At 46.3% G+C, this 25,682-nt stretch overlaps 1 protein-coding gene across 2 annotated transcripts in view; it reads left to right on the plus strand.

Moving 5' to 3' along the window:
* atp9b (ATPase phospholipid transporting 9B) overlaps nucleotides 1–25,682 on the plus strand; it is a 334,567-nt gene that overhangs the window by 186,717 nt on the left and 122,168 nt on the right. For both annotated transcript variants that reach the window (XM_055634761.1, XM_055634763.1), the window contains exon 10: nucleotides 15,372–15,447. In XM_055634761.1, the coding sequence (XP_055490736.1) occupies nucleotides 15,372–15,447 (76 nt within the window). The remainder of the gene's footprint in view (nucleotides 1–15,371; nucleotides 15,448–25,682) is intronic.

Here is a 25,682-nt window from a genome sequence, read left to right on the forward strand (position 1 = left end):
TCTCTGCACTCCCTCTATGGCAATAATGTCCTTCCTCAGATTTGGAGACCAAAACTGTACCCAATACTCCAGGTGTGGTCTCACCAAGACCCTGTACAACTGCAGTAGAACCTCTCTGCTCCTATACTCAAATCCTTTTGCAATGAAAGCTAACATACCATTCGCTTTCTTTACTGCCTGCTGCACCTGCATGCCTACCTTCAATGACTGGTGTACCATGACACCCAGGTCTCGCTGCATCTCCCCCTTTCCCAATCGGCCACCATTTAGATAATAGTCTGCTTTCCTGTTTTTGCCACCAAAATGGATAACCTCACATTTATCCACATTTAAGGGCCTGACCCACGAGCATGCGTCTGCATGCAGCAATCGCGTCCAAACCGGAAGCGGGGGGCACGCGGAGGTAGAGTGATCCCCGTACAGTGCCTGTCCCACCAGCATGCGGCGAGCGTGACCAAACCGGAAGCGGGGGCCGCGCGGAGGTCGAATGATTCCGTAAGAGTTGACGTGAAGTTCGAGCGAAGTCCGCGGGATGTTCGTGGGTGACGTACGGCGTAAAGACGCTGCGTACGGCGTCAAGTCGCCGTGTATGGCGTCGAGACGCTGCGCACGCCCGTCGAGGCGGTGCGTAAGGGCTTTATGCGGCTGTGGGCCGGCAGGCCGCTTCCGCGCAGAACGTTTGGACAGTGTCAGTTTTTCGGAGCCCCGTGCGATGTCGGGAGTGATTCCAGTCTAAAAGGAAGGAGCGAGTATTGCATAGGTGTGAGTGTCTGGAATTTTATTTTGTATTGTGCCTATTGTGCAGAAAAATGGGGAATGTCTCAGAGAAGGACCTATCAAATAGACCCGAAAGCCCGATAAGAATAATTTGTGAGAAACATACGCATGAAGCACAAAGATTAAGAGGATTATCTGGAGAATTAAATGGAGTTTTGAGGAGCAAACTTTGGCCGATGGATGGACTAAAATCTGTAGTAGGAATAACCTACATAGAGACAATTGTCAGACGATATGGAAACAGTGAAGAAGGGAACAAGCTTATTGGAATATGGGGAATGTTCTTCATTAAAAGAAAAATAAATAAATAAATTGTTCTGCTTTCTACTCTGAGAATGGCAGTGTTCAAGGTGGGGATCAGAGGGGAACAAGAGCGAGCTGGTCCTTCTTGGCACATTCAGGAACAGGGGAAGGATGATAGTGGAAGTCAACAGCAGGTGCAGGAGCAGGAGAGAATACCAGCTTCTAAAAGAGAAATGACTGAGATGGATCTTAAAGGGGAGGTGCCGACTAAAATCAAACTTATTAAATTTAGTATGAGTGCAGCAGCATCAGATTCAGATTCAGATTCAATTTAATTGTCATTGTCAGTGTACAGTACAGAGACAACGAAATGCATTTAGCATCTCCCTTGAAGAGCGACATAGCAAACGATTTGAATAAATAATAATAAGTGTCCGGGGGGGGGGGGGGGGGGGGGGGGGGGGGTGATTGGCAGTCACCGAAGTACGTTGTTGAGTAGAGTGACAGCCGCCGGAAAGAAGCTGTTCCTCGACCTGCTGGTTCGGCAACGGAGAGACCTGTAGCGCCTCCCGCATGGTAGGAGGGTAAACAGTCCATGGTTGGGGTGAGAGCAGTCCTTGGCGATGCTGAGCGCCCTCCGCAGACAGCACTTGCTTTGGACAGACTCAATGGAGGGGAGCGTGGAACCGGTGATGCGTTGGGCAATTTTCACCACCCTCTGCAATGCCTTCCGGTCGGAGACATCGCAGTTGCCATACCATACTGTGATGCAGTTGGTAAGGATGCTCTCGATGGTGCAGCGGTAGAAGTTCACCAGGATCTGAGAGGGACAGTATCTGTGGACCTCGAAGGGAGAGAAGCTCACTATATGCCAGGGTGGCAGAATTTTTCAGAATGGAGCCACAGCATTCCTCACAACACTCTCATGTTCTCAGTTCGGAGACACAATGTGCAGCTTGTGAGCAGGGCGCTTGGGAGGAGTCAGCAGAATCTTCAACTCCGCCCACTAAATTCAAATCTAAAGAGGAAAAATCGGGGAAGGACTTTCTTGCTCCTATGATTGCCCCACCAAGATAGTATGGGAGATCAAGGAGCTAGAAAGAAGGTTCTGCCGAAGTGGGTACCAAAATTAATTAGGAAATCAAGTGGGAAAGTGAAAGAATCCTTCCAGAGGTACAGGGACAGAACGAGTAGCTTTTCTGTGGGTGAGACAGCAGGAGGATACGAAGTGGTTGATCCTGACATTGATGGTATTATTAGGTCGGAGCAAATTCCCGACGGTGTGGGTATAGAACGGATTCCCCATAGGTAATTCCCTTGTAGGAAGCTGCCTACTCCATCTTTGGTATTAGATACCGCAGTAGGTGTAAATGATCCCCGGGCCACAGACGTCCACACTTCAATGCAACCTGGTTCGACGGCAGCTCAGAGACCCGTACTAAGAATCCAGAAATGGGAAATAACTTCGAAGGAAGATATGGAGAATGAGGATCTTAAAGCTTGGATAGACATGCCATTCCGAGAGCCGACTTTTCCTCGGTTTGGTTGGAGAGGGTATAGAGCTGTTATTCCTGATCAGTGCTACAACTGTGGGGAATTAGGACATTGGAGCCGATGGTGCCCTGTGAGGGAATACCGAGAAGGAAGGGGGCAAAGAAGAGGGCCACGGGATTTAAGAAATCAGTGGATCCCGACGGGTTACAGGGACACTTGGGACCCCGAAGGTAGAGGAAGAGGACACTGGCCAGGAGATCAGGGGGCAAGGACATTCTGGCAACCAAATCCACTCTGGTTGCCCTGACCCTGCCAGCTAATACAAAATATGAAATCTGAGGGCATCCTCACATGGCCCAAATTGGGATCGAGAAACCTCACTAGGGACGCCGCATTGAAGGCGCCTCTGCCTACAGTCTGTAGTTTTCTATGTGGGGGAGGATAAGGGGGAAACTGCTTCCCAGTTCGTTCCTGGCAGAGATGCAACTATTTTCCAAGTCACGTCCTGGCCCCGCTCCTCGCGACCTACCACTGGATCGGAGTGGCCCTTCCTACTGGAGACTGGGGACCGGACCAGAGCTTCGGCAGCGGCGGCGAGGCGCTGGATTCACCGCGGATTCACTACTTGGATCGCCGTTTGAAGCTCCGGAGAGTTGGGCCTACAGCGTCAACATCGCAGAGCTGTGGTACGCGGAGCTCCCAGCACGGGCGACGCTGAGCAACATCGTGGAGTCCTGGGGCCCTTTGCCGAGGGCAACCAGCATGAATCTCCGCCTGGCGCGGCCTGGGGATGCGGAATCCGGTGGGAAGTGGCTGATTTGGAGGTCCAAGCCGCTGAGGTTGGCCTCCCGTTCCGACGTCGGAGTTCCAACATCTCGGCGAGCGATCCTGAGCGGTGGGCTGCCCGTAGCGACTGCGGAGGGCTCCGGAGGCCCCGACCATGGGTGAACATCAGGAATATTAGAGGAAGATGACTGACTTTGTGCCTTCCCTCACAGTGGGAAACATTTTGATTCTGCTCTGTGGGGATGTTTTATGTTGGACTGGGGGGAAGCTTAGAACAAGCTATTTACATATTGTGTGCTTACTGTAACCCTAAATCTGCTTAAATTGAGAAATTACAATGCAGGTTGATGTGATTGCAATGACAGCTAATTTTCTTGATGTAATGAGGAAGATTACATCTTGAAAATTTTCATATTTATATATTCATCTTTGTTTTTAATTTATTTAAATTTATTTAATTTTCAGACTATTCAGTAAAAAATGTGTTTCTAGATCTGAGTAAAGTGAAAGGTAAATGTCATTAAAATGTGATAATATCTGTTCAAAGTTAAAGATTGCATGTTTAGAGATGCACAAAATCAATTAAGTTTGCCTTTGGATTTTCTTTCCAGAATCAGTATGCACAATCTGAATGATAGTTTTATTTGCTGTTCTATAATGTTTATATGTACAATTAAAGAGCTGTTTCTCTGTATTCAACACATTTTGATTTTATAATGGAACTGTATTAAATGTATCTTCAATATTTGAGGTAGGTTTGAATAATAAAAGTTTGAATTATAACTTTTTGTGGGCATAGTGGTGCAAATAGTCGAGCTACCACCTCACGTCACCAGTTTGATTCTCAACTCTTATCTATGTGGAGCTCATATATGTTCTCACTTTGACCACATGGATCTTCCAGGAGCTCCAATTTCATTCCACATCCCATACATATGCAAGTTGACAATTACCCTCTGTATGTTACCTCTGGAGTGCAGATGAGTGGTTGATCTGGGCAACATTGGTGTTGCCGAATACTCAAACATTTACAGTAGAGAGCATCCTGACTGTAACACAGCCTGGGTCAATAACATGAATGCTGAAGAACGAAGGAGGATGTAGAAAGTGGCGGACATTGCACAATACTGACCTCCCCATCATCGAAGGGATACACAGGAAGCATTGATTTCAAATGGCAGTTAATCCATCAAAGACCACGCCACTCTGGTCACGCTCTCATATTACTGCTACTATTGGGAAGAAGATACAAGAGCTGGAGAACCACGACCTGCAGGTTAAAGAACAGCTTATTCCCATTACCTTTCAGGCCGCTTGAGCCTTACTGCACAATCCAAATCACAACCCTACAACTGCAATGATCTTCTATGAACGTTGCGTTAAGTGCTTTGGTTTGCACTATTTTGGTCTGGTTACCTAGTATTACTGACAATATATTCCATTATTTGTCATTGTGTATTCATTTATTTTTGGGTTTAATGTGCCTATATAACTGCAGCAAGTAAGAATTTTATAGTTTCATACCAGTGCATTTGACATTTAAATGTTCAATACGAATGACGAATTGGAATACGAACAGAATGGGTTCCAGGGGAAATATGTCTGGAATGGCATAGTTCTATGAGATAGCATAGGCTCTGTGGTGAAATCGCTTCTTTGTCGTCAGGAAATGTAGAACAATATATTTAAACTATCAAATTATGAGGATTCAGCATGTACAAAATTAAATTAGGCTTCAGGTGAGGGAGCAGAGGATTGCTTTTATAAGAACAGATAAACTTACAGGAATACAGAGTCAACTTACACTATACTCATGACTGTGTAGCTGGACATAGTGCAAACTCCATCGTCAAGTTCGCCAACGACACCGCTGTTGTGGGACGAATTACAGATGGTGATGAGTCAGCGAATAGAAGTGAGATTGACCGATTGACCAACATAACAACCTGGCTCTCAATATCAGCAAAACCAAAGAACTGATTGTGGACTTTGGAAGAGGAAAGGGGCTGTCCCACAGCGGCGACCTAATTGGCGAGTAAAAGGATTTAGGAGAGTTTGAAAAAGTGTCATGTTGAAGACCACCTTCGACTATGTGGAAGACCACCTTCGACTATGTTGAAGACTAGACTTTGACTAACTTCGGGAAAATTGGACCGAATAGTGGAGAGTGAAGACGACCTCCTTTGATCTCCTTCGACCTCCCTTCGACTATGTTGAAGACTATCCATGACTACCTTCGATTACCTTTGACTACCCTCGATTACCTACGAATAACATGCCGACCTACTACGACTTACCTCGACTAAACCTACGAGTAAAAAAAATATTGATATTTTCCATGATGACCTTTTTTTACTCGCGGGCATTTTTTAGCATGTTGAAAAAGACGCCGCGACCTGGCTGAGGCCTCGAGTACGCGGGGACTACTCTTGAGCATGAAGGAGCGTTAAAAAGAACTCCTAGGAGCTCGTGTCGGCCATGCTGCGAGTATGAGTAAAGGGCAAACTCTTCTGAACTCGCGGATTAGGTCGCTGCAGTGGGACAGCCCCTGAAGGATGAGGACGCACAATCCTGCTTATATCAATGGGAAGATGGTTGATAGTCAAAAACGTCAAATTCCTGGGCATGCATTTTCTCCGAAGATCTTTCCTAGACCCAGCACACTGATGCAATTTTAAGAAAAGCTCATCAGCGCCTCTACTTCCTGAGAAGATTACGGAGATTTGGTATGTCAAAGATGATTTTCTTGAACTTCTACAGGTGCACAGTAGAGAGCTTTTTGACAGGTTGTATCATTGTCTGGTTCAGCAACTTGAACGTCCGGGAGCGGAAAAGACTGCAAAAAGTTGTGAACACGGCCCAGTCCATCACTGGCTCTGACCTCCCCAACATCGAAGGGATTTATCGGAGTCGCTGCCTCAAAAAGGCAGCCAACATCATCAGAGACCCATAATATCCTGGCCTCACGCTCATTTCACCACTGCCATTGGGAAGAAGGTACAGGAACCTAAAAACTGTAACATCCAGGTTCGGGAACAGCTTCTTCCCATCAGGCTATTAAACACTACAACCTCATATAGGCTCTGAACTACATTAGATTATTATTATTATTATTGCACTGCACTGTTTTGGTTTTTGTGTGTGTGTATATATACACACTGAGCTTTTCTTTTCTCTCGTTTGTCATATCGGAATATGTTTGCATATTCTGTTGCACTGCAGTGAATAAGAATTTCATTGTTCTATCTGGATAATATGACAATAAAACACCCTTGACTCTTGACAATCCAGCCTCCCCCCACTATCAACTCTTATCTACTGGCTTGGGAATGCACCCAACAAAATCAAGGACCACTCACACTCACATTCTCCTTTCTCTCTTCTTCTGACAGTCAGAAGATACAACAGCATCTTTCTCACACTGAGAGGACTCTTGAACAGATCTCTCTTGCCAAGGGCTTAGTCCCGATCTCTAGCCTTTGCACTTTTCTGTGTCTTCATCATCGATGTAGTTGTAACATGATATTATGCAATCTGCTTGTTTTCTCTTTTGCACTACCTGTTGTACTCGTGTTTGGTATGATTTACCTGGATTGCATGCAAAACACCATCTCAGTATTTGCCAATAATTAACTATTGCCATATTCCATCTTGAAGATAACAGTGATGCCACTGAATAGGTGCCGACATGTGTCTATAATAACCTCTCCCAAGCCCCAACTAAATTTTTTAGAAACAGTTTAAATGATTTGGGAATTGTTCACTTTTAGAAATTGTATTTGACTTCACGAGCGTTAACTACGAGATGCGTTTTTCAGTTTTGTGAGGAAGATGTTAACCATCATAAATAGTTTATGGTTACACGTATGGTTACATCAGAAATCTTTATTCAGTGTGACACTTATAATTGTCTTACTGTAAGATACCATTTACAATTTAATATCTATTTTAAACGACAGGAAATAATGCTCCTCGATGGTCATTTATTGATTTACTGCTGTGGTGAGCTATAATATTATAAATTGTCAGTAAGATTTGATAATGTTTATTGGCCTTTCCTTTTCATTGCACACATTGTATCTGTATAATGTTATCAATAATTCTCTATGTTGTAGTCCGAGGGCCATTGTTAATTTTGCACAAGCTGCTTCTATTGTTGGCTAGAAATGGAGAAGAAGCAGGTCATTCAGCTCTTGGAGCCTGTTTTGACATTTATTAGGATCATGGCTGATCATCCACATTCAATTCCCTCTTCCCTGCTTTCTTCCTCTTCCTCTTTGAATACGTTTCATGGTCTGGCCTTCTGTCATAGTTTCACAACCATTGTGAGAAATCCATTGTCTTATAATCTTGGGAAGGATAGACTGTCTGTTCAGAGTGAGCTGAATGAACTAATGTAATGTCTGTTCAGAGTGAGCTGAATGAACTACGGTGTCTTCATATTAACCCAACTACTGAATTTGAAGAGCTAATAGGGTAGGACAATTTAGTCTTAGGAGGAAATCCAAGCGAGTCTCCCAGCTGTTAAATAAAATCAGAAAATGCTGGAAATACTTAGCTGGTCAGGCTGCACCTGTGCAAAGTGAAACAGATGATGTTTCAAAGCAAAAAACCTTTGTCAGAATATAGAGCACCTTAGGAGAAATTCATTGTGGTCACGCGTTCAAACAAGATATTTCTTTTGTTTGAGCTAAGCTGAAAGAGTAGTGGCATCCTTCATGTTAACCTCGGCCCTCAGTGTGAAATTTACAGGTTCATCAGCTCCTACCTCTGTAGATTCTGGAAAGACGGAGGATTGGTGATTTGAGTGTTTTTGTTGATAATTTAGGGCACATAAATGGCATCCTTCCGCACAATTGTTGTGGTTAGTGCTGTGTCACTTTCACGGTCACTTTATCAGAGTAGAGCCATAAGTAGAATCCTTGCAAAGTAATGCAAATCTGTTTTCATTGTTTTAAACAGAGAGGTTCAGAATAGTTCTATTTTTTAGGTTCTATATTTTGCAGTTTTCCTCTATCAATGTGTATTAGTCCTTAACATTTTCTTCCCTTGTTTAACATATGCACTTGCAATATTATTTATGCTGTCTTACTCCTTCCGAGTGTTGAAATGGTCTTGTTACGCTAATCACTTTTGGAGGATTTCAAACCGTGCAGTTCTTCCTTCGCCATGTGTTTCTGTTCCTGTTATCAGCAAGCTATTTGTACCAACTAACCATGCTCTCTTGATTTTAGTTTTGTTTATTATTGTCACGTGTACCAGGATGGCATGAATAACTTGTTCTACATGCTATCAGTCAAATCAAGAGATTTGACATAGCATCTATCAAGAGATCCTTTTCAGAATAACTTAAAGATAATTTTTTGCCTGGGGTATCACTTTTCGTTTGAAACATATGATCCTATGCACCCACCAAACAAGGGACAGTAGCAAGGATATTCTCTTGATAGTTACCTCCATTAGAATTGGAATAAAATAAGAATCCCCAAAATCTTTGAAATGATTTGGAATGTGCATTGAATCGTTCACACAATTAAGCTACTACTTGCCTTGTAATGCCTTTTAAAGGGCCTGTCCCACTTGGGTGACCTAATTGGCAAGTTTAGAAGAGTTTTAAATAAATGACATGTTGAAGACCTCCTTCGACTATGTAGAAGACTACCTTTAACTAGCTTCAACTTAGGTTGAATAAGTTAGGTCTTTATTCTCTGGAGCGCAGAAGGTTAAGGGGGGACCTGATAGAGGTCTTTAAAATGATGAGAGGGATAGACAGAGTTGATGTGGACAAGCTTTTCCCTTTGAGAATAGGGAAGATTCAAACAAGAGGATATGACTTCAGAATTAAGGGACAGAAGTTTAGGGGTAATATGAGGGGGAACTTCTTTAAAACCAAACAGAGAGTGGTAGCGGTGTGGAATGAGCTTCCAGTGGAAGTGGTGGAGGCAGGTTCATTGGTATCATTTAAAAATAAATTGGAATAGTGCATAATGGATGAGACTACTTGGAATGGAGGGTTAAAGGGTGTCCCATGAGTGACAGGCAGTTTGGAAGAAGGGGAAAAAAAATGACATGTTCGGCACGTTCGACTATGTAGGGCCGAGATGGCTTCGTTTCCTTCAACTATAATTGTTATACCTTTATATTAGCTACGACTAACTTCGGGAAAATTGTACACCGAATAGTGGAGAGTGAAGGCGACCTCCTTCGATCTGCTTTGACCTCCCTTCGACTATGATGAAGACTATCTACGACTACCTTCGACTACCCTCGATTACCTACGACTAACATGCCGACCTACTACGACTAAACCTACGAGTAACGAAAGTATTGATTTTTTTTTTCCAAGGCAACCTTTTTTTACTCGCGGGCATTTTTTAACATATTGAAAAAAACGCCGCGACCTAGCTGAGGCCTCGAGTACGCAGAGATCACTCTCGAGCATGAAGGAGAGTTACGAAGACCTCGTGGAACCATGAGTTGAGGGCAAACTCGCCAAAACTCACGGATTAGGTCACCCAACTGGGACAGCCACTTAATAGTTAAGTCTGCAGTTTGCACAAAGCCTGAAAACTTTTCCACGTAGAGAAGTTTGTGAATGTGAACATCCATATCCTGAAAAACTATAAAACTCTGATCATGGATGTGTGTGTGTGTGTGTATGTGTATTTATTTGTTGGTGTGTTGTCACATCTTCTCAAAAAAATGACGTGCTAACGGTAAAACTTTTACATATTCGGGAAGAGATTTAACCCCTGGAGTCCAAAATTCCTTTGTCATCGGGTGGTGCCGCGTGCGGAAGCCTCGCCAGCAGCTGTCCATCCTTGCAACCTTTTTGTTATTATTAGTCTGTCTCAAAGTATGTTTCTGGAGGTCTTTTAGTCTTTTTTATGTGGGAGGTGGGGGAGGGGAAGGGGAAACCATTTTCTCAGTCAATACCTGGTTGAGGATGCGTCTATTCTCCGAGCCGCATCTTCGCACGCCCCTTCCATTGGAGCGGCCTTTCCTGCCAGAGACTGGCCAAAGCTTCAGCAGCGACGCAGCACTTGATTCCATCGCGGAGTGGGACAATGCCTTACTGGGGATCACCGGAGCTCCGGAGTGTTGGGACTGCTGTTTAACATTGTGGAGCTGTGGTCTGCGGAACCTCCAGCCACTGGAGGCACTGAGTTTAACATCACAGAATCCTGGGATCTTCAGCCGAGGATCGCAAGTGTTGGAGCTCCGCCCAGCTCGGCCTGTGGACTTTGGAAGCCGCGGTCTCCGGTAGGAAGCGGCTCATTTCGGAAACTCCAAGCCGCAGAGTGTTCTCCGTTCCGACACTGGAGCTCCGATTATCCTGGCGAGAGGGCCTGAAGGCCCCGACCATGGTTGAAAAAAGAGGAAGAGGACTGAACTCTATTGCCTTCCCTCACAGTGGGAAACGTTGATTCTGCTGTGTGAAGATGTTCATGTTAAATTCTATCATGTATTGTGTTCTTTTTATTCATATGACTGTATGGTAATTCAAATCTCACTGTACCAATTGGTGCATGTGATAATAAATATGTCTTGAACTCTTGAAATCGTGTTATCTGAAAACTTCATGCATTATTTCTTGCGTTATTAATGAAAATCTTCACAAATCCGATCAGACTTTGAAATCAAAAATCCGGTTTTTCGCTGATGACATCACAATGGATCTGCCTGCCTGCCGTCTGCTCGCGCTGTTAGTGACCCAAGAGCTCCCGAGAGCTTTGGTCAACGGACGCTCAAGCGTCGCGCCCGGGGCCGCCTGCCTCTCCCCTCCTGCTCTCCCCTTCTCATCTTCCCCCCCTCTCTCCACCCCTCCTCCTCCTCCTCTCACCCTCTCCCCCTCTCTCTCCCCTCTCCCCCTCCTCCTCCCCTTCCTCACCCCTCCTCCTCTCCCCTCCTCCTCTCTCCCCCTCCTCCTGTCTCCCCCCCCTCCCTCTCCCCCCCCCCCCTCTCCCTCTGTCTCCCCTCTGCCCCCCCCCCTCTCTCTCTCCCCCTCCCCCTCTCAGTCTCTTTCCCCGCTCTCTACCCCCCCCCCCCCCCCCATCTCTCTCTAGGCACTCCTGAGAGTTGGGGGCTATGCGTGAGAAGATGGGGCTGGGATGGGGTAAAACGAGCGACTTACTGTGTGTGGGGGGTGGTTAGTGTATTTGCGACACCGCATTCCCCATCTCCCCACCCCCCGCCCCTACACCCACCGCAACCGCGTGTTGAGGGGATGGGGCCCAGCGGGTCCCACTTAGTCTAGTAAAATATCAGAATTAAATCTATGTAACAGTTGAAAAATGAATATGTATAAGATTTTCTGGAACATGAACATTCTATGCACAGTTTTGTCAAGTCCCAGGTAGTAATGAGTAATTTAAAAACAGTAAAACAAACCTCTTGTTCAGAGTGAAAATTTAGCAATATTTGTAATAACCTTTTTCAGAGAATTTTGAGATTCTAAATACTATGGGAATGTTTTAATCAAGGTTTAATCGAACAGCAAGATGCATTAGACATGCCACCACCTATTAAGAAATTAACAATGATCAATATTTTAGAAGAGCTGAATCTGGAGTGTTTTCCAAAAATGTGTAGAATGTTAGTTGCTTGATCTTGAAACAGCAAATGTTTGCTGCTGTAAACTGATCTCACTCTACCAAGAGGTCAGCCGGCATAAATATTTAGACAGCATTTCTAGTATTGGCATGTTGGAAAATATCATGCTTTGTCATGATAATTTATTGTAAGAAAGGTTACTGGTTGTTCCGAACTTCTCTGCGTTATGGTTTTAATACATATACTGCAGGTTATATGACCAAAAGTATTATGGTAACAGGTGCCCTAGCGTAGGGAGAAATGTCACCATGCAATTTAGGGATAGACCTCTGAAACATATGTTTCAAATGTGTATTCATGTGTTGACTCGTGATTTGATGCTACAATTGTATAGCACAGTTTGTCCTTTTGCATAGTAGAGGTAATTGAGTGAACTTTGTGCAGATTCCGGCAAAGCCCATTATGCACATGGCACAAGTTGTTAATACCTTGGTATCCATGTCCTGAACTGTATAGATCTTAGAACATGACCCTTGGAATTCTTTCTCTCCAGAGATGCTGCCTGTCCCGCTGAGTTACTCCAGCATTTTGTGTCTACCAGATGTCGGAGGTTATGGGGGTTAGGAGAAGAAATAGATCAGCCATGATTGAATGGCAATGTAGACTTGATGGGCCAAATGGCCTATTCTGCTCCTATCCCTTATGGCCGTATGACTTTGTGAAATAAAAATGGTATGGCTAAAGCCTCCATAACCTGGGAGGACAGTATGATGTTCTCGGAAAGCAATATGGGGAGAAAAGATGAGGTACGAAGGTAAGTTAGCCAAGAATATAAAGAATAGAATAGAATAGAATGCTATTTATTGTCATTCAAACCTGGGTTTGAACGAAATTCCATTTCTACAGTTTTTTACATTACAAACACAATCCAAGACCCACACTTAACACAGTTTACATAAACATCCATCACAGTGAGTCTCCAACATCTCCTCACTGTGTTGGAAGGCAAAGTCTTTATCTCTTCCCTTTGTTCCTTCTCGCGTGGTCCAGCAGGGTCGAGGCGAACTGGGGCTCCGATGTTAAAGCCCCCGGCGGGCGATGGTAAGTCCTGAGGCCGTTTAAGCCACGCCAGGCGATGTTAGGCCCCGGCTCCATGTCCTTAAACCTGCGATTCCAGCGGGAGAAGTCGCCGTTGCGGAGCTCGGAGCGGTCTCCCACCAGGGACCTGCGAGCTCCCGATGTTCCCGTCCACTGGGTCTGCGGCCGGTGCCTCTGAAATCCAAAAGTCGGGTCGCAGCCGCACGCCACCACAGCTCTTCCCGCTCCGAAGTTGGCCAGCTCAGCGATCTCAGTTCCGCAGGCTCTGCAACTGGAGCCCTCAGGTTCGTCCCGGCCGGAGGTCGCCGCCGGCTCCACGATGTTAGGCCCAACGACATCCGAGACCCGACAGAGAATAGTCGGGTCCCCGCACAGGGAAGAGATTTAAAACGGTTTCCCCCACAGCCCCCCCCACCACCCCCCACATATACACAGCTTAAAAAAAAACAAAAAAAAACTGACTCAAAGACATACATTTAACAAGACAAAAAATTTAAAAAAAGACAGACGACTGCAGTCGAGCCGCTGCCGTTAGGCGCCGCCACCCCAAAGGAGGATAGTAAAAGCTTCTTTAGGTATGTGAAGAGGAAAAAATTAGTTAAGACCAGTTGGGCCCTTGAAGACTGCAAAAAGGTGAATTTATTATGGGGGAACAAGGAAATGGCAGATGATTTGAACAGGTACTTTGGATCCGTCTTCACTAAGGAGGTCACAAACAGTCTTCCTGATGTACTAGTGGCCAGAGGATCTGGTGTGACAGAGGAACTGAGGGAAATCCACATTAGGCAGGAAATGTTGTTGGATAGACTGATGGGACTGAAGGCTGACAAATCCCCGGGGCCTGATGGTCTACGTCCCAGGGTACTTAAGGAAGTGGCTCTAGAAATCGTGGATGCATTGGTGATCATTTTCCGATGTTCTATAGATTCAGGATCAGTTCCTATGGATTGGAGGGTAGCTAATGTTATCCCCCTTTTTAAAAAGGACGGTAGTGAGAAAACAGGGAATTATAGACCATTTAGCCTGACATCGGTGTTGGGGAAGATGCTGGAGTCAATTATAAAAGATGAAATAGCGGCACATTTGGGTAGCAGTAACAGGATCAGTCCGAGTCAGCATGGATTTATGAAGGAGAAATCATGCTCGACTAATCTTCTGGAATTTTTTGAGGATGTAACTAGGAAAATGGACGCGGGAGAGCCAGTGATGTAGTGTACCTGGACTTTCAGAAAGTATTTGATAAGGTCCCACATAGCAGATTAGTGGGCAAAAATAGAGCACATGGTATTGGGGGTAGTGTGCTGACATGGATAGAAAATTGGTTGGCAGACTGGAAACATAGAGTAGGAATTAACAGGCCCCTTTCAGAATGGCAGGTAGTGACTAGTGGAGTACCGCAACGCTCGGTGCTGGGACCGCTGCTATTTACAATATACATTAATGATTTGGATGAAGGGATTAGCAAATTTGCAGATGACACGAAGCTGGGTGGCAGTGTGAACTGTGAGGAAGATGCTATGAGGATGCAGGGTCTACCTGGACAGGTTGGGTGAGTGGGCAGATGCATGGCAAATGCAGTTTAATGAGGATAAATGTGAGGTTATCCACAGAGGTATCAGGAAGGCAGATTATTATCTAAATGGTGTCAAGTTGGGAAAAGGGGAAGTACAACGGGCCTTGTTCATCAGTTCATCAGAACATACGCATGCAGGTACAGCAGGCAGTGAAGAAAGCAAATGGTATGTTGGCCTTCATAACAAGAGGAGTTGAGTATAGGAGCAATGCAGTTGTACAGGGCCCTTGTGAGACCACTGTAATACTGCATTACAAAGATAAGTCAAAAAGCATTAAAACAGACCTTTGAGATAACATTAAGACCTCATGGCTCATTGTTCCTTGTATCTTTTGTTGCTTGGAATGGCTACCTTCGTTAGGAGCAGAGGTGCGGACTTGTAGGGCCGAGATGGCAAGTGGTTTCTTGAGCTGCAAGTGGTTTCTGTATGTTGGATTTGTTGGGGGGGAAAATGGTTCTGGTTTTCCACTCTGTACAAGATTTTGTGAGCCCTGCTGGTGAAACTGGATACTGGCCAAGCATAGGATCAAGATCAACAGTGATGCCTAATAGGATATATGCACTGTTGAATAATAGTTCCATGAATAGCGAAAAGCTGCCCACAGGCAAAAAGAAGAAAATTGGCGAGGTAACAAAAATAGTCTTATTGATTTTGTGCAACTGAATTTCTCCAGCACTCTCTAGCTCTTTGCAGCAAAGGAAAATATGTAGCAACCATGGTGTGATCTAATAATGCTTAAAAAGTTGCTTGCCCACTTTAATCCTGTTTATGATTTTTAAGAATTGGCAAATAAATGTTTTATATTGAGCTGCTTTTTGATCAAATGCAACATTTATTTCTTTGCAGGAAGATAGTGACCCTTCAATCCATGAAAGTCTGGGTGCAGAAAATACACTTTGGGCCAGCACAGTGGTAGCTTCTGGTGAGTATGTTAGTTGGTCATATACACCTTGTGACTTTTTGCTGAGACGACACAAAACCCCTTCAAATTGATGGATTTGAAACAAACTAAGTAGAAAATGTTATAAACTTCAAGCAATTAAATATTATGAAACAAATTATTTTTGAAGTTCTTTGTAGGATAATGTATTATATGTAGAATAAAAGTTTTGTGCATTGTAAATATAATACACTGTTCAAATATTTCTGTAATTGATCTGCAATAAGTCACACTTACAAATGACTTATGCAGTCTGATGATCAGTAGAAAGCGGAGCATTATGGACTTCAGCAAAATAAAAGCAAGACTTTTTATAAACTCACTTAAGTCACACGTTTCCAGGATTGAGGAGAACCGAATGCAAAATGTCCCCCATCTCCCAGGATTTACCAACTCATATATTCTAGTGCTTTCCTGGGATCAGATTTAAACAATTGCGTAAAACACAAAATGCTTGAAGGACTCAATATGTCAAGCGACATCTGTGGAGGGAATGGATAGACACCCCAGCGGTATGAACATTGACTTCTCCAATTTCAGGTAGTCCTTGCTTTCTCTCTCTAGTGCCCCTCCCCCCTTCCTTCACCAGCCCGTCTTGGGGGACCCCCCCCCAATGCCCCCCAACATGTTTGAAAAATTCACGGCGACCATAATGGCAGGCCGCGACTTCTTCCCAGAATGCGGGAACTCCTCACGACCAAGGCGACTACCTGGCAACCACCCACGACCATATGACGACCGCATAGTCTCCTGCAGTTGCCTAAGTCGGACAGGTCCATGACTCGCTGTGTTCCTCCAGCACTTTATATTTTATTCAAGATCGCAGCACCTGCATATCCTAATGCAAGCAATTCTTTAAATTTCTCAAATATGTCATGAATTCTATATGGCATTTATTTGCTATTTAAAAAAACACCATTGTTTTGAAACGCCTCCGCTCAGTCCGCCATAACCAACCTGATCTCCCGGTAGCTCAGCACTTCAACTCCCCCTCCCATTCCGAATCTGACCTTTCTGTCCTGGGCCTCCACCATGGCCAGAATGAATCCCACTGCAAATTGGAGGAGCAGCACCGCATATTTCGCTTGGGTAGTTTACACCCCAGAGCTATGAACATTGACTTCTCCAATTTCAGGCAGTCCTTGCTTTCTCCCTCTTGCCCCTCCCCATCCCAGCTCTCCCACAGCCCACTGCCTCCGCCTCTTCCTTTCTTCTTCCTGCCCCCCCCCCCCATCAGTCTGAAGAAGTGTCTCGACCCGAAACATCACCTATTCCTTCGCTCCATAGATGCTGTCTCACCCGCTGAGTTTCTCCAGCATGTTTGTCTACCTTCCATTGTTTTGAAATCTCCTTTTGTCCTTGCCTGTCCCAATTTGCTATGGGGACTCTGACCGCACCTCCCAAATCCATGATGTCTGCCACCACAAAGGAGAAGAGCAGCAGGTGCTGGGAAATGTCATGAGCTGTTGATGGCCTTCCAAGCTGGCACTCTGTTATGACTTGGAAATTTAACAAAGTTCCTTTATCGGAGCTCATGCGGTTAGAAATTACAGCAAGATTATATTTAATAATGTCTCGGATAAAGTAATGGGCACTGTAGCTAATGGAAGGATATTGAGATGATGGCGAAAGATGGTGGCTTTGATTTTCTTTGAGGTTAGAGGTAATGTCTGACATTAAAAACTCAATGCTAGAAATACCCGAATCTAGCAAAATCTGTGAAAAAGATCACGCTTCATTACAGCTTGGAGAAATCAGTTTAAAGCAATACAAAAAAGATAAGTGAGGGAAACATAACCCATTTCTTCGCTCCATAACTCACCCGCTGAGTTTCTCCAGCATTTTTGTCTACCTGAGAAATTAAAGGATATCAGTGATGGTTCATGGTGAAAGCGCAATGAATGATTACACGCAGGTGCAAATCGACATCAATCAATCAATCAATCAACCTTTATTGTCATCTTGCAAGCAACAGTTGTACAGTGCAAAATGAAAAGACGTTTCCCAGGGAATAGCGGAGCATCGCACATGAAATTTAAAACATTTCACACATAATAACACTAAAAACAAGCCAGTCCCTGATGGAACAGTATAAATAGTTAAAAGCAGGTAAAACACAATGTTAAAATACAATAAACCAATAATAAAAATGTCCGGGGCCGCTGATTTGAGTGGCCAGTGCCAGTTATTAAAGTGTCCGTGCCAGCCGCAGAATCAAGTGACTATGTACAGAGTGACTGTTTAGCAGCCTCACAGCCTGTGGTAGGAAGCTGTTTAGCAGTCTTGTAGTCCGGGCTTTGATGCTTCGATATCTCTTGCCTGATGGCAGGAGATCCAGGTGTATGTGGAGGGGGTGCAGTTTGTCCTTAGCAATTCTCTGAGCTTTATTCAGACAGCGGCTCTGGAACAGTTCTTGTACCGAGGGTAGGGAGACGCCAATGATCCTGTCTGCTCCCCTCACTACCCTCTGCAGAGCCTTCCTGTCCGAGCAGTTGCAGGTGGAGTACCACGTATTTATGCAGTACGTGAGTACAGACTCCACCGTACCCCTGTAGAAAGTCCTGAGGATGTTGGTGGGGAGTGAGGCCTGTTTTAGTTTCCTCAGGAAGTGCAGTCGCTGATGGGCCCGTTTGACGGTCCCAGTGGAGTTCCTGAACCAGGCGAGGCTGTCTGTAATTTGCACACCGAGGAACTTTATGCTCTCCACTCTCTCCACTGTGGTGCCACTGATGTTGAGGGGTGTATGCTTTGGCTGCGCCCTCCTGAAGTCGACAACCATCTCCTTCGTTTTGTCGACATTTAATTCTAGATTCTTTTTGCCGCACCATGGTAGAATTATTGACTAATACCATTGAAGTTAACGTTGAAAATACTCTCTAATCAGATAGTATTGCCAAGGAGTAGCATGTTCAAGTTCAAGTTCACATTAATTGCCACATGCACCAGTTACGGTACAGTGGAATTTGATTTATAATGCAGCCACACAATCAAAAAGAGTACAATACACAATAGAATACAATATGGACATCCGCCACAGTGGAATCAACATTCTTCACTGTGGTGGAAGGCAATAATGTTCAGTCAGTCCTCCTTTGTTCAACCGTGGTCGGGGCCTTGAACCCTCCGTAGTTGCCGCTACGGACGGCCCAATATACAGGCCCTCTCGACAGGATGCTCGAAAACTCCGACGTCAGGACGGACGGATACTCCGCAGCTTGGAGTTCCCGAATCGGCTGCTTCCCACCGGAGACCGCGGCTTAAGTAAGTAAGTTTGTTGGCCAAGTATTCACATACAAGGAATTTGCCTTGGTGCTCCGCCCACAAGTAACAACATGACATAGTGACAGTTACGAAAACACTAAACAATAATAATAAAACATTAATGATAAAACATCATTGATCAAGCATGTGAACCAACAAAATACCAGATCAAAGGGAGGCTACAGATTTTTGGCTGTTGAGTAGAGCAACTACTCGTGGATAAAAAACTGTTTTTATGTCTGGCTGTGACAGCTTAGACAGTGCGGAGTCGCCTTCCGGAGGGAAGTGATTCAAAGAGTTTGTGGCCAGGGTGAGAGGGGTCAGAGATGATCTTGCCCGCTCGCTTCCTGGCCCTTGCACTGTACAGTTCATCAATGGAGAGAAGGTTGCAGCCAATAACCTTCTCTGCTGATCGGAAGATTCGCTGCAGCCTCCAGGTGTCGTGCTTGGTGGCTGAGCCAAACAGACCATGATGGAGAAGGGGAGAACAGACTCTACGATGGCCATGTAGAATTGGACCATCATTGCCTGTGGCAGATTGTGCTTCCTCAGCTGCCGTAGGAAGTACCTCCTCTTTTGTGCCTGTGAATCGATGGTAGCCCCCACTTAAGGTCTTTGGAGATGATGGTTCCCAGGAACTTAAAAGACTCCACAGATGTGACTGTGGAGTTGTTGATGGTGAGTGGGGTGAGGGGAGGGGGAGCTCTCCTAAAGTCTACAATCAATTCCACTGTCTTAAGAGCATTGAGCTCGAGGTTGTTGCAACGGCACCAGGACGCCAGCTCCGAGTTCTCCGCCTCATCTTTCAGGAGAGGAAGGAGAGGGTCTGGTCTGCACGCGCTCTTGGAGTCTGTTCTACTGGCCGGGGATGGCCAAGTACATTCGGGACCGCACAGCCTCCTGCCCCACCTGCAACAGCTTCGCCCCTCATCAGTAGAGGCAGCCCCTTCTACAACAACCTCCTCCAGCCCTGCCCTGGACGTCGGTGGCGGCGGACATTTTCGAATGGTGCGGAAAGCGCTACCTCGTTGTATTCGATCGACTCCTTTTCTAACTGGTTTGAATTGGACCCGCTGACCTCCCTCACATCTGAGATGGTCGTCCGGAAACTAAAGAGACGCTTCTCTACTTTCGGCTCACCCGTCCGCCTGCAAACCGACAACGGTAGACAGTTCACCAGCCACGTGTTCAAGCTTTTCGCAGACCGATGGAACTTCCAACACATCACGAGCAGCCCTGAGTATCCACAGAGCAATGGACTCGCTGAGCGCGCAGTCAGAAGCGCCAAGCAACTGTTAGAGGAAGCGCGCCTTTCAAACTGTGAAGTGTATCTCGATCTCTTGAATCTCAGAAATATTGCCAGAGACGGAACCCTGGGATCGCCAGCCCAGCGAATTATGTCCAGATCGACAAGACCTCCAGTCCTGATCGCACAACAACAGCTGGTCCCTCGGGTGCTGAAGCCTGCTACTGTCCAGAAACGTATCCATGACATCCAGAAACGATCATACGACAGATCCAGCAAATCACTTAGGCCTCTACTGCCGGGCCAGGTCGTCCGTTTACAAACTTCAACTGGACATTCCCGTCTGGGCACTGTTGTTACCTGGCTGACGAACCACGATCCTATTCAATTCAATTCAACTTTAATGTCATTGCACAGATACAAGTATGGGTACAACAAAATGCAGTTTAGCGTCAGTCCTTAGTAATAGTGCAATATAGAAATAAAAATACAGAATAAGCAAACAATGTGGACAGAGAGACTGGAGAAATCTATCGGCGGGACTCCGAGTTCAGCAATGTGATAGTGTTGTTGTAGAAGCTGTTCCTCATCCTACTAGTACGAGACCTGAGGCTCCTGTACCGCCTCCCTGATGGGAGGAGGGCAAACAGTCCATGGTTAGGGTGGGAGGGGTCTTTGATGATCTTCCCGGCTCGTCTCAGACACCGTTTTCGGTGGAGGGCATCCATGGCAGGGAGCGGGGCATCGATGATGTGCTGAGCGGTTTTCACCACCCGTTGTAGTGCCTTCCTGTCCACTATGGTGCAACTGCTGTACCATACCGTGAAGCAGGTGGTCAGGATGCTTTCGATGGTACAGCGGTAAAAGTTGGTCAGGATCTGGGGGGACAGGTGAGCTTTCTTGAGCCTCCTCAGGAAGTAAAGGCGCTGCTGCACCTTTTTGATCAGCTTGGAGGTGTTGAGGGACCAGGACAGATCCTCCGAGATGTGTACCCGAGGAATTTATAGCTGGAGACGCGCTCCACCTCAGTCCCGTTTATGTGGATGGGGGTATGTCTGCCACCTCTGGTCTTCCTGAAGTCAACAATAATTTCCTTCGTCTTCTTGGAGTTGAGGACGAGGTTATTGTTGACACACCAGGTTGTCAGGTGCTGGCCTCATCCCTGTAGGCTGACTCATCGTTGTCACTGATCAGTCCTACCACCGTGGTGTCGTCGGCAAACTTAATGATGGCGTTGGAGCCATTCTTAGGGACGCAGTCATGGGTGAAGAGGGAGTAGAGGAGAGGGCTGAGTACACAGCCCTGTGTTATAGTGGAGGAGGTGAGGTTGTTGACCCTAACAGACTGGTCTGTTGGTGAGTAAATCCAGTGTCCAGTTGCAGAGGGAGGTGGAGATGCCAAGTCCGCTGAGTTTGGTGATCAAGCTAGCGGGGATGACAGTGTTAAAGGCGGAGCTGAAATCGATGAACACCTGATGTAGGTGTTATTGCTGTCCAGGTGGGTCAGGGCAGAGTGTAGGGCCGCTAATATGGGGTCCTCTGTAGACCTGTTGGTCCGGTAGGCAAACTGATGGGGATCCAGTGTGGGGGGGAGGCAGGCTTTGAGGTGAGCCAGGATCAGCCGCTCAAAGCACTTTGCAATGACAGGGGTGAGTGCCACTGGGCGGAAGTCGTTGAGACTCCCTGTAGCTGATTGTTTGGGCACTGGCACAATGGTTGATGTCTTGAGGCAAGTGGGGACGACACCCTGGGCCAGTGACAGATTGAAAATGTCAGTGAAGACCAGGGATAGTTGTCCAGCACATGCCCTGAGCACACGCCCGGGGATGCCATCGGGGCCGGCAGCTTTGTGCTGTGAGGGAGTGGTTTACCGGAGAAGTCGGCAACACCTGCTTGCTCTGCGGGAACCTCGTCCACCACCAGCTGATCCCTATGCTCCACCGCTCCAGTTCCAGCCATGTCCACACGTGCTCGGGCCGTGTCACTAGACCGCCAGATAGATATGGCGAGTATGTTTAACTCCATGGCATGGGTGCCCTTTTACACTTAGGCTTCAGGGGAAAGGATGTAGATTGATTATGCATGTCAACCAATCACATATAAGTTAGCATCACTAACCCCACCCCACTATAACGTTTATATTAACACTTCTGGCACTGCTCAGTTCAAGCAGCAGTTGGGATGTTCTGACATCTAACCATCCTTTATGCTGTTAAAGTTTATGTGCTGATTAAAGATGATTTTGGATGACATAGTGTGTCGGAGGTCTGTCTCCAGAAAGTTTGGAGTGTAGTAGCTCTGGCACAATGATGTTGAATGCAGAGCTAAAATCAACAAACAGGATCCTCGCATAGGTCCCCTGGCGGTCTAGGTGCTGTAGGATGAAGTGCAGGTCCAGGTTGACTGCATCATCCACAGATCTATTGGCCCGATAGGCAAACTGCAGAGGGTCCAGCAGGGAGTTTGTGATATTTTTTCAGCTTGGCCAACACAAGCTTTTCGAATGTCTTCATGACTACAGAGGTCAGTGCGACAGGCCTGTGGTCATTAAGACAAGTAATCCTTGCCTTTTTGGGTACAGGGCCAATAGTGGAGACTTTGATGCAGGCAGGGACAGTACATGTTTGCAGGGACTGGTTTAAAAATGTCTGTATATACCTGTGCCAGCTGTTTGGCACAGAGCTTAAGAGTAGAGGGGGAAATATTGTCAGGTCCTGGAGATTTCTGGCTTTTTTATCCTCTGAAAAGCTTCTCCACCTCCTCTATTTTTATTGTTGTTGATGGAGAAGTGATGTTGTGCAGCTCGGAGGGTGTGGGTGATTGGGTGTGAAGTGGTGATTGGAGGCAAAGATCCTATAGCTATAAGATCTTTGATTGGAGGGGGGTGGATGTAGAAGGGCCCAGTCTTTGCAGAATGAGGTCAGGCTCTGAGTGGATGGGAAGTGTTGGTTGAGGTGAGAAATGGTCTAGTCTTTTCATACTGGAGTCTTCCTTAAGTAGGTGTGAAGTGGTGAATGGGAAGGAGAGGGTGCAGGGTTCATTCTTTGTAGACTGGGGTCTGGCTGTGTTGGTTCGGGACAGGGGGAGGGGGTACCAGGGTTATGTTTCTGCTTGTCAAACCTGCAGTAAAACTCATTTAGGTTGTTGGTCAGCTGATGATTGTCCAAAGAGTGGGGGGCTTTCCTCTTGTAGCTGGTAATTTCTTGCAAGCCCTTCCAAACTGAAGAAGAGTCACTAGCTGAGAACTTGCTCCTCAACTTCTCAGAGTACCTTTCCTTGGCAGCTCTGATTCCTCTTTTCAGCTTGTACTTGGCCTGCCTGTAGAGGTCTGCATCCCCACTCCTGTAGGCCTCCTCTAGACCGTCTGAGCTGTCTGAGTTCTGCAGTGAACCAGGGCTTGTTGTTGAACCATGGTTCACTGGTCTTAGTTGGAATCCAACTGTCCTCGTAAAAGTTGACACATAATGATGCAGTGTCCGTATACTCATCGAGGCTTGTGGTTGCTTCCCTGAACACATTCCAATCCGTGCAGTCAAAGCAGGACTGTAGGTTCTCAATGCCCTCGCTTGTCCACTTTTTCGTTGTTCTGACCACAGGCTTAGCAGCTTTTAACTTCTGCCTGTAGGTCGGAATAAGGTGAACTAGACGATGATCAGAGAGACCCAGACCCACACGGGGAACAGAGCAATATGCGTTCTTGATTGCCGTATAACAGTCATCGAGTGTTCTCTCCCCTCTGGTGGGGCAGGTAACATGAAGTCTGTATTTTGGAAAGTCACGGCTGAGGTTAGCTTTGTTAAAGTCCCCCAAAACAATGACCATGGAGTCTGGGAAGTCACTCTCTACCCTCATTACTTGGTCAGCGAGTTGCATTTGCGCCTCACGTACGCAGGCTTGGGGGGGGGGGGATGTAAACTCCAGCGAGAATAAAGGAGTTAATTTCCCTCAGAGTAGAAGGTTTTGCAGTTTATAAAGAGGGATTCTAGGTTGGGAGAGCAGATATTTGACAGTACCGTGATGTCGCTGCACCAGTCCTGGTTGGTATAGAAGCATATTCCACCGCCTCTTGAGTTACCCGCTGCCTCCACTTCGCGATCTGCGATGTGAAGTTTGAAGCCAGCCAGTTGCAGCGCGCTGTCCGGGGTCCAGTCACAAAGCCAGGTCTCGGTGAAACACAGGGCAGCGGCTCGAGAGAAGTCCTTGTGTGTCCGATGCAGGAGTTGCAGTTTGTCCACTTTGATCTTTAGAGAACGTACGTTTGCCAGGAATATGCTCGGGAGTGGTGTGCATGATCCTCGTCGCCAGAGTCGGGTGAGTGCTCCAGAGCGCTTCCCACAGGTCCTCCTCCGTCTCAAGACCTTGAACGCTGCCAGAGCCCCGCCGACGAGTATGTCCAAATAATCCAGCAAGTGAGAGAAATCCGGAACGATGTTTGGAGGTACTGTATGTCTGATGTTTATGAGTACCTCTCTCGTGAAAGTAATCTTTGTAGGGATTTCGCAGACGACACAAACGAACAAACACATACAAAACAGCAAGGAGCAGTACACCGTGGCCGCCATCGTTGGCGCCTGCAGCAGTTACACGGCTTCACGATGTTATAGGCCGGTGGTCGGCGCTCTTCTCCAGCGATCCCCGGCTCCGTAATGGAAACTCCACGCTGCACCTGCGGCTAGAAGCTCCGCAGACCGCGACTTCAGGATGTTATAGTCCGTGGGCCAGCGATCGGGGCACTTCTTCTGGCGATCCCCGGCAAGGGATCACTGGGCTCTGCGATGGAAAGTCCGCGCTGCGCCCACTACTGAAGCTCTGGGCCCGACTCCGGGAGAGGCCGCACCAATCCAAGCTGTCAGGCCGTGAGGGAGGGCGAAAATGGGACTAGGAGAAAAGTCACTTTCCACCGAGGTAAGTGACTGAAAGACAGTTTCCCCCTATTCCCCGCCACCACCTCCCCACACTAAAACACACTAAAACATATTTTTAGCCATACTAAAAACAAAAAAAGTCAAAAGGACAACCAGCTGCTGGCGAGGCTGTCGGCTTGCAGCGCCACCCGATCTTCCATCTGAACTAATATTATTCGTATTGCCTAAACGATGTATTATTTGACATTTACCAACATCAGCAAAGAAGGTTATTGGCAGCAACCTTCCCTCCATTGATGAACTGTACACCGCAAGGGCCAGGAAGCGAGCGGGCAAGATCATCTCTGACCCCTCTCACCCTGGCCACAAACTCTTTGAATCACTTCCCTCTGGAAGGCGCCTCTTGATTGTCAAAGCTGCCACAGCCAGACATAAAAACAGTTTTTATCCACGATTATGTGCTCTGCTCAACAGCCAAAAATCTGTAGCCTCCCTTTAATCTGGTATTTTGTTGGTTCACATGCTTGATCAATGGTGTTTTATCATTAATGTTTTATTATTATTAATGTTTAGTGTTTTCTGAGTTATTCGTAACTGTCACTGTATGTCCTGTTGTTACGTGCCACAAACGGCTGAGCACCAAGGCAAATTCCTTGTATGGGAATACTTGGCCAATAAACTTACTTACTTACATTGAATATCATTGTAAAACATAAAACTCTGGAGTAACCCAGCAGTTCAGGCAGCATCCCTGGAGAACATGGATAGGGACCCTTCAGACTGAGTGTGCTCTCCTTACTCTGTCCATTAATCTAACTGTTTTTCTCTAAAGTATTTTAATGTATT

Source organism: Leucoraja erinacea, chromosome 4, assembly GCF_028641065.1.
Source record: "Leucoraja erinacea ecotype New England chromosome 4, Leri_hhj_1, whole genome shotgun sequence".
Lineage (NCBI taxonomy): Eukaryota > Metazoa > Chordata > Chondrichthyes > Rajiformes > Rajidae > Leucoraja > Leucoraja erinaceus.